Source organism: Frieseomelitta varia, unplaced genomic scaffold (assembly GCF_011392965.1).
Source record: "Frieseomelitta varia isolate USP_RPSP 00005682 unplaced genomic scaffold, Fvar_1.2 scaffold_1020, whole genome shotgun sequence".
In the NCBI taxonomy this organism is placed as follows: Eukaryota; Metazoa; Arthropoda; class Insecta; order Hymenoptera; family Apidae; genus Frieseomelitta; species Frieseomelitta varia.
In genome coordinates, this window is record NW_025108663.1 from 27,494 (window position 1) to 36,894 (window position 9,401).

At 28.1% G+C, this 9,401-nt stretch overlaps 2 protein-coding genes across 4 annotated transcripts; both read left to right on the plus strand.

Annotated features, from left to right (window-relative positions):
• The first annotated feature begins 718 nt into the window (after positions 1–718).
• On the plus strand, positions 719–6,624 carry LOC122538812 (nucleosome assembly protein 1-like 1). 3 transcript variants are annotated; one of them, XM_043673230.1, is made up of 8 exons: positions 719–872; positions 2,088–2,244; positions 3,255–3,547; positions 3,666–3,819; positions 5,027–5,164; positions 5,261–5,408; positions 5,492–5,611; positions 5,759–6,624. In XM_043673230.1, exons 2-8 carry the CDS (start codon positions 2,092–2,094, stop codon positions 5,917–5,919), a joined length of 1,167 nt encoding a protein of 388 aa, XP_043529165.1. In that variant the 5' UTR covers positions 719–872; positions 2,088–2,091; the 3' UTR covers positions 5,920–6,624. The 3 variants fall into 3 exon arrangements, with proteins under 3 accessions (XP_043529165.1, XP_043529180.1, XP_043529171.1); XM_043673236.1 differs by lacking the exon at positions 719–872 and adding an exon at positions 1,033–1,160; XM_043673245.1 differs by lacking the exon at positions 2,088–2,244 and having other exon boundaries at positions 756–872.
• A 391-nt stretch (positions 6,625–7,015) lies between these two features.
• LOC122538974 (N-acetylglucosamine-6-phosphate deacetylase) lies at positions 7,016–9,318 on the plus strand. The gene is made up of 7 exons (XM_043673522.1): positions 7,016–7,403; positions 7,714–7,988; positions 8,150–8,279; positions 8,341–8,429; positions 8,513–8,657; positions 8,744–8,920; positions 9,035–9,318. The coding sequence occupies exons 1-7, from the start codon at positions 7,193–7,195 to the stop codon at positions 9,232–9,234; spliced, it is 1,227 nt and encodes a 408-aa protein (XP_043529457.1). The 5' UTR covers positions 7,016–7,192; the 3' UTR covers positions 9,235–9,318.
• The last annotated feature ends 83 nt before the right edge of the window (positions 9,319–9,401 follow it).

Below are 9,401 nucleotides of genomic sequence, written 5' to 3' on the forward strand. Positions count from 1 at the left end.
TTGAGTAATTAAATTTCGATTGAAATGTAGCAAGACGCACTATTTGCTATTCATTTTTAATAAAAATATAAAGGAGAAACAGGAGTTTGGAATTTCTTATAGTGACAAAAAATAATTTACTAGCTGGTTTACAGCAGTCAATAGTTTGACTATCACGTGACCAGTTATATTTATTACTTCTCATTCGATTGGTCGAACAACCGGAATGAACGTTAAGAAAATTTATTCAATTTGAAATTTCGTTTTTCTTTAAAATTAATGGCGTACGGTATAACAAAAAAAATATACTATGAACGATACTACAATGCTAAGATTCTTCTACCATATTCTACAGCATTTGTCAAAATGTGGTCCAAAGTTATTTATTTCGTCCCATTATTTTACGAACTAAAATTTCTCGATTTCTTCTTGCAGAAAGTGAACATCTTAATTTAATTTATTATGAACTGTATTCCCTATATATTTGTTAAAAATCAATTAGCTTCATATTTAAAAAAATTACCTAGGGATTTTTCGACTTTTCAAATTCGCATTTTAAATTTTATAAATTACAATTTCTTCAAGTGATTCATAGTTTCTTCTAAAAAATGAACATTTTAAAAGAACTCCGTAAAATATATTTACAATTATTCAGAAATCACAATTTTCGGTGATAAATATAAATTCATTACGTTAAAAAATTTTATTGACTGCAGTTGGAAAAAGTATCTAGGGATTTCTTGGACCGCCATAATAGCAGCACTTGATGACAACAGAAAAGGATAGTAGAACCAATTTCGTATTGTGAGTGTGCGACTTACTATACGAAAGTACCGACACAACGACCGGTTCGTTGTTCGTTCTGTGGCTCTTCTTTTGTGCAGTTTTAAAAGGTACGTTTGCCCTTTATTTTAATATTTTTATCCCAACGTTCAAACACACGTAACTAACCGCTTTCGCTCGAAAATAATTGTATTTCAATTTTTTCGACTTCTACGCATTTACCATCCTAGAAATTGTTACATTTCCTGTTCGTCCCATGTGCACGCTCTTTGTGTCGTGAAACTGAACCTTGCGATAGTTTCGTTATATCTGGACATTCTTGTTAAATATACAACAAAGATAATAAAATGAGCGTTTAATAAACTGGCATAGCTCCAATGAATAGTCGGTGGATTAATGTAATTTCCGTTATCTTTTTTTCTGCGTACCCTAGCAAATAACCTTTCTTCCTTGCGAATATGGTGACTTTCAAATGTCAGTTCAACGATCATAGAGAAACTAATCTGAATGGAGGAAATTCGTCATGAGTGAATGTTTTTTTTTTCTTTTTTACGAAAACACTTATTTCATTCAGAAGCATGCATTTAAAAACAGATTCGTGATATTTGCCATGTATCTTTAATAAAGAGTTATGTGGTAACGTGCAGCTCAATTTCAATACGTTTGTCGATTGATTGATTGATCTCGCTTTATGCTGCGTTTTTTATTTCTCTAAATTTTTTATATTTCGTACTCTTTTCTTTTTTTTTTTATATATGTTTATACATGTGGCTTCAATGATTTTTTTTAGTATGTGTAGTTTTTTACATCATTCGTGAATATATATCGATCTCCATTCGATTGAAATATGTTTTTCAAACGAATAATTATCATCGTTTTTTTTTTTACTACAACTTTAAAAATAAATAAGTGTTAATAAAAAAAAAAGATTGGTTAATTATAATTTGAAATAATTTTATTAAGAATATTGCTTAAATCTTAAAAAAGAAAAATATTTTCATATATTTAATGTCTTTTTAATATTACAAATTAAATGAGTTCACAGTATGTGCGCTAAAAGTCCATTAATTTATTTATATTTTAATTAAAAAATTATATTGAATACATTTAACCTTAAAAAAATTTTTAATAAAATATCTAAGAAAATATAGTATATTATTTTGTAAATGTTTCTTACAAAATATAGAAAACAGTTTAAAAATATTATTTTAAGCTTTTAATAAATTGTTTCATTTTGTATTCTATGTTTGCCTGATAAAATTCTTTTTTCAATTATACAAATGGTTTGTTTTAATGAAAGAAAAAAAAATAAATCTGGATTATAGTACTATGACAACTGATCCAGAGCGTGCTGGCGATAATAGTGAAATGGAATCTGTTGAAGATGAAGATGATAACAAATCCCCAGAACTTTTCTCCAAAATTTTAAATAGACCTGATGTGTTAGCTGCTCTACAAGATCGTAATGCACCTGGAATAGAGGTATTCAAATTTCATATTGCAAATCGTAAAATTCTAAATATAATATATCTTATAGTAAGTGAAAAGAAGACATTAAAATTTGAATCTAAAGCTCATAATTAAAATTGAAACTACAAACACTCTACAAGTGTGTAACTTAGGAAAGTGTAGTTTTTGTAATTTTAATATTGAATGTTAATGTTTAATTACCATTTGTAACATTTTAATTTTTTTTATCTTATTTGATATTAGTGTTTTAATATTGTTATATGAAACAATTTGCATAAACCATATTAAAAAGATAGCTCATGTTGATTTGAAAAAAAAAATAGGAAATTTCTTTCTATTAAATGTGAAAAATATGGCCTTTTATTAGTCTATTTAAAAAAAAAGTAAATGTTATATTGTATCTTATATTGCAAATTCATTTTAATATTTTTATATATAATTGTTACTTATATATTTGTTAATTATATATTTTTATATATAATTGTACATATTTCTTTAAATTTGAATCAATTGAATAAAAAAAAATTTTATTGCCCTCTAATATCATTTGCCCGATTTAATCCATATAATTTTATTCCTTTATATATGAAAATTCATTTGTTTCTTTTTCTTGTTTTGTCTGAAATAACTCCTGTTCACATGTACTATTGAATTTGTTGCTTGTTTAATCAGTTGTTAGTGTAGTTCATAAATTATGCACTGCAGTAGATTAGACTGTGATATTTCTTCAATTATCTACACATTAATTTAAATTGTAAAAGAACATTTTGATTAATTGTTCAAAATATATAAATATATTAATATTTTCGAGTTTTTTATATTTCACATCTTAATAAATTTAAATTTTGTTTATTTTTATTAATATTATATATTTTTATTAATGTTATTTATGATATATAACACGTATATTTATTTCGTTCTGTAAGATTAAAAAAAAATTTACTATTAAACAATATTCATCATATTTTTGGTATTATTTTGTTAAAAACATAATATTTAAAAGAAATTTCCAATTTTTGTAGCAAATGCAGAATCTTCCAGCTCCTGTGAAACGCAGAATTAAAGCTTTGAAACAGTTGCAATTAGTTACAACTAATATTGAAGCAAAATTCTATGAGGAGGTACATGCATTGGAATGTGCTTATTACAAAATGTGTGCTCCTCTTTATGAAAAAAGAAGCGACATAGTATCGGGTATCTATGAACCAACAGATGAGCAATGCGTATGGGAAAGTGACGATGAAGAAGAAGCATTAACTAACGATTTAAAAACAAAAGTGAATCTCGAAGATGATAAAGAGCAAAAAAAAGAAGAGTATGATTGTTGTGATTTATTTTTATTAAATATATTCTTAAAAGTTATTGTTTTCTTTTACATTATTTTTCATAGATATTATAATACTATGAATGCTAATGAATTTTAATTATTTTAGGAGTGAAAATGAAGATATTAAGGGCATCCCAGATTTCTGGTTGACAATATTTAAGAACGTTGAAACATTAGCTGATATGGTTCAGGAACATGATGAACCAATACTTAAACATTTGTATGATATTAAAGTAATATTTCTTGAATCTAATCCAATGGTAAGTTGGAAATGAAAAAAGTTACTAAACTATAAAACATAATATATACAGGATGCTCGGAATAAATTGCATTTGAAACATTTTTCGATTAATACATTTATCAAGATAACTGTATTTATTAGAGGTGTGCAAGAACTCGAAATATCGGGTCGGGTCGGGAACATGAAATTTTTTCTGGATCAGGACGGAAACCCGAAAATTTCGAGATTCTCGAATTTATCAGGATTCTCGAAAGAATCGGGATTCCCGAAAGAGTTGAGATTTGGGAAAGGATTGGGAATAAGCTTAAATAATTGGTTAAAGCCCACGCCTTCAATTGTATCGAAAGGTCGCAGATCTAGAACCATCATTCGAGCAATTCCTTCTATTATATCTTTTGCTTTAACAATCTTTCGCGTATTTGTACATGCGACAAATTTTATATCGATTCAGTTTATTTTCTAGTAAACATACATTATGTGCATATGCATATACTTTAAATGGCATAATAAACCAGTAGTATTTGCATACTTAGTTTTAAATTCATGGCGACAATGTGTGCATTCCGCCTTTATATCATCTTTTTTTTGAAAATGTTCCCAAACAAAGCTTCTCTTTACCTTTTTTCTTTGCACGATATCTTCTGCACTACTTCCTGCCACAATTTTACTCTCACTATCATTCGAATTTTTTTTTAAAGATTTTTAATCTTTATTAAATTCACACAGATTTTGAAATATACGTCTGAACTGCCCGAATTTCTCAGCGATACTGCTCAACAACGTACATAATGTCCAAGTACTAAGCACGCAGTCACACATTCGTTTACAACAGGTCACACGATTCTTAGAATCCGTGTTTCCAATAACTTCACTGGCGGAAGAAATTGAACTGTGTATTTACATATTTTGTAGGTTGCTATACAGCATTGTAGAGTAGTTCGAGAAATGATAGCCGGGTTCTCGAAATTTTCGGGAATCTCGACTTTTTCGGGAAACCCGATTCCTTCGGGAACCCGATCCGACCCAACCCGACTCGTGCCGACCATCGGGTTCTCGCACACCCATAGTATTTATAGATTAAATGGAGCAGCCTGTACAAAGTAAATCTATTTTATATATGTGTATATATCATTCAATTTCAAAAATATTCTATATACATATAATTAAAAATGTGAAACTAATAGAAATAGAAAGAATTGTATTAAAGATAACAAGATTTTTTCTAGGGCTTTGTTCTTGAATTCCATTTTGAGCAAAATGAATACTTTTCTAATTCAGTTTTAACAAAAGAATATATAATGAAATGTACCCCTGAGAAAAATGATCCATTTAGTTTCGAAGGACCCGAAATATACAAATGTAAGGTAAATATTTTTAATTTAAATTTATTATCTTTGTTTCTGTATGAAAAAAAAAAAATTGCTCAATGTACAAAATATTCATTTTAACAATTTGTACAGGGTTGTGTAATTAATTGGAAAAAAGGAAAGAATGTTACAGTAAAAACTGTAAAGAAAAATCAAAAACATAAATCTCGAGGGTCCATACGAACTGTAACGAAAACTGTCCAGAACGACTCGTTCTTTAACTTTTTCAATCCACCAGTTGGTAAGCAAAACTATATTTTTATATAAACTATAATTTACTTCAATATTAAAAATAACATGTTAATGTAAAACCTTTTTCTCCAGTGCCAGAAGATTCTGAAGCAGAATTAGATGATGATACTCAAGCTTTATTAACCAGTGACTTTGAAATTGGCCATTATATAAGAGAGCGTATAGTTCCTAGAGCTGTACTGTATTATACAGGTATTTAACAAATTAAATATTTTAATATTTTGGCGATTTTGATATATTTTTTTGTTTTTTTAACAAAGTTGTTTCCGGTTTTATTTAAATTCCTCGAATCATTTAAATTAGTACAATTAATAATGAACAAAAAAAACGATATCTTAGGAGAAGGCTTAGAAGACGAAGACGAAGACTACGAGGAAGAAGAGGGTGACGAGGATGACCCTGATGAGGAAGACGAAGATGATGAGGAATCTTCTCCAAATAATGCACCACCAGGTGGGAAACAACAGGGAACTGATCCTAATGACTGTAAACAACAGTAGAATTACACACAAATTTTGCTAAAAAGAAATTGTTCGTGCGTGTACACTCACAGATACACTAACACACACATACACATACACATACAAAGCAGACCTGACCGATAACTGCCTAGATATCCTCTGCACCTGTGGCTCCAACATAATCCTCTTCGTATGAATCATCTAATATCATATCATATCTCCTATTCCAGATCAAGCCTAGATTCTTCGACATACCGGTGACAAAAAAAATTATGCGTACCCTCCTTTTATCTGACGTTGACGATGAATAGAAAATAACGGCTCCTTAACAGCCTAAAATTTAATATCATATAAGTATAAACGAATTGCCCTCTCAGCTCTACGTAATCATTGTCTTTTTTAATTGCTTCATTTTATACTATTGTTACGTTTATATACAAACAAAGTTAGTTGAATTTTTTTCAAAACGCACGTTGATCTATGAAGAAATTTTTGGGTACTGTTAAAGCATTTTTAATACAAAAATTGAAAAAAAAATGCAAACAACAGACAACGCTTTATTTCTTCTTCCGTATGACAACTTCTGTGTAGTGCCATTTTCCTGTCCTGTTTCTTTTTTTAAAGATTGTTCTTTTTCTGTACGTTTCTTAGAATTTATTTCACACCTTTTTTATACAGTTTTATCCTAAGTTGTTTTCATTCCAATTTGTTATAAACTTGAATTATATTGTATTTCAAAACCAACCATATGTGTTACCTTTATGATAAGTTTTATAAAAATTTCGTACAAGACTGCGTTGTGCACAACGAATAAGTTAAATAAATTCTTGATCAGGTAAGTAGTAGTAATTTAAGAAATTTTTTATAATCCTATTAGATCTATTTCCTTCTACATTAGAGACAAAAAATGATAAAAGATCATTACAATTTTTTTTAATTATATTTTGTTGTATACTATTGTATGGATTGCTATAAATCATTTTTAAAATATACTATTTTCATTTTTAAAATTACTTTTTTTAATAAAATTTACTTGTAAAAGCTATTTATTGCATAGCATTTCTTTTCATTCTTTTTAAATTGCAGAATAATGCGTTATAGTTACATTTAGTGACATCTTTGAAGAATTATGACAATTAAAATGACAGGTCATTGCTACTTTATAAATCTGTAGTTTTATAATGTGACAATTTTTCTCGTGACTGATAATGCAGTAACTAAAGTACATTGATAAGCATTTTTTTTTTCTTTTTTTCTGAACGAAAATACTTTCGTATATTTTGACGTGCAAGAATTTTTTACCTAAGAAAACATGTCTCGAGAAGATCAACAAATTTTAAAACAATTTTACAATTGTTGGGTTTTACGCAATGGAAAGATTTTAAACGAGGATTTATGGGTTCGCGATGGGAAGATTGTTGATCCAGAAAAAATTTTTTACGATGAAAAAATTAAACCGCATGTAAGAATCGATTGCAACGGAGCATTAATTTCTCCTGGATATATAGATCTTCAAATTAATGGTACATAACACAAGTATAATAAATAACAATTTTTGTCATTTATTATAATGCTGGTTTACATTACATATACTTTATTTTATATTATTTCATTTTAAAATAAAATTTAATATAAAATTACTTTAAAATATAAAATTTAACATTAAACAAAAAACTATTAATATAAAATATTCTTCATTTCATATTTATGCAATAGGATATCTGTACAGTGTTAATGTTAATATTAATATGTAATAAATGATTAATTTTCTATAAAAATGTTGTAACATAATTATAAGTAATTACAATTTGTAAGTGTTATTTTACTTATTAGGTGGTTTTGGAATAGATTTTACACATAATATTAACAATGTACAGGAAGGAATTAATAAAGTAGCCAAAAGATTGCTAGAATTTGGTGTAACATCATTTTGTCCAACTCTGGTTACGTCGCCCAGTGAAACATATCATAAAATATTACCAAACATTAAGAAGACAAAAGGTGGAAGACACGGTGCAGCTGTATTAGGAGTTCATTTAGAAGGACCTTTTATTAGCTCAAGTAAAAAGGGAGCTCATTCAGAGAATTATATAAAACAATTTGAAAAAGTAAGTATATTTCAATGCATATATTTGACATTTATGTTAATATAAAGCAAATTTTAATTTTGTTATACTTTAAACTTTATACTTTTTTATACTTTATGTATTAATTACCTTGTGTATTCTTCTAATATTCTTAATTATCTAGTTAAATTTATGTATTTCAGGGTTTCAAGTCATTAACTGACATGTATGGAAGTCTAGAAAATGTGTGTCTTGTAACATTGGCACCTGAACTTCCTAATGCTCAATCCGTGATTACAGAATTGTGCAAGAGAAATATTACAGTTTCTCTTGGTAAGATATAACTATTATTTCAGTTTTACTAATTTGTCTCTCCTAAGTTTAAATATTTTAGGACACTCTGTTGCAAATCTGAAAGAAGGTGAAGAAGCTGTGAAGAGTGGAGCATCTTTCATTACTCATCTTTTTAATGCAATGTTACCAGTAATCACAAAATATACAACTTGTCTTTTATTTTATGAAATGTATAAAATTGTACATGATCAATGATAAATTTGAATTTCTAGTTTCACCATAGAGATCCAGGATTAGTTGGTCTTTTGACATCTGATCAAGTTCATCCTGGAAAAACTATCCATTATGGTATAATTGCAGATGGAATTCATACTCATCCAGCAGCATTGCGTATAGCTCATAGAACTCACCCTAAAGGTCATATATCTTTTTCTTATATTATAATAAAATAAAGATCATTTCCCTAATGTGTTTCTGAATTACTATTTAATTTTACATTTTAGGCCTTGTTTTAGTTACTGACGCACTATCAGCGCTAGGATTACAAGAAGGTGTATATCAATTAGGACAGCTTAAAATCGAAATGCGCTCAGGACGTGCATATATTGCTGGAACAAATACATTGTGTGGCAGTACAGCAGAAATGTCGAAGTGTGTCCGTCATTTCAAAGAAGTAACAGGTAGTTACAAAAGCAACATTTTTTTATTCTATAATATAATATCTTGAGAAGTTCTATTATTATTTACCATTATTGCTCATTATTTAAATTATTTAACTATATATTTTTCTATAGGATGTTCTATAGTAGAAGCTTTAGAAGCTGCAACTCTCCATCCAGCAACAACTCTAGGTATTGAAAAAACTAAAGGAGTCTTAAATTATGGAGCTGATGCTGATATAGTAATGTTAAATAACGATTTAGAACTATTGTCAACATGGATATCGGGAGAATGTGTACACTGCAATTACAAATGCAATGAGCATTGTCAGTAAAGTATACTATAGTGGATAGTGGAATTAATTTTACAAAATAATTAGGGAAAAGTGTGGTTTATCCGTAAAGCTATATTAATTTTACAAACGTACTTTATACTACATTTAAATACTACATTTTTCTTATATAATATGCGATGGCTGTGAATATCATTCCAGCTATATTT

Excerpts from the sequence above, each read along its gene's own strand:
- LOC122538812 (XM_043673230.1), top strand. The coding sequence starts at position 2,092 with ATGACAACTGATCCAGAGCGTGCTGGCGATAATAGTGAAATGGAATCT. Across the intron at positions 2,245-3,254 it reads GTAATGCACCTGGAATAGAG|CAAATGCAGAATCTTCCAGC; the intron begins GTATTCAAATTT and ends CAATTTTTGTAG. Across the intron at positions 5,165-5,260 it reads CCGAAATATACAAATGTAAG|GGTTGTGTAATTAATTGGAA; the intron begins GTAAATATTTTT and ends CAATTTGTACAG.
- LOC122538974 (XM_043673522.1), top strand. The coding sequence starts at position 7,193 with ATGTCTCGAGAAGATCAACAAATTTTAAAACAATTTTACAATTGTTGG. Across the intron at positions 7,989-8,149 it reads ATATAAAACAATTTGAAAAA|GGTTTCAAGTCATTAACTGA; the intron begins GTAAGTATATTT and ends TATGTATTTCAG. Across the intron at positions 8,658-8,743 it reads TCATAGAACTCACCCTAAAG|GCCTTGTTTTAGTTACTGAC; the intron begins GTCATATATCTT and ends TTTACATTTTAG.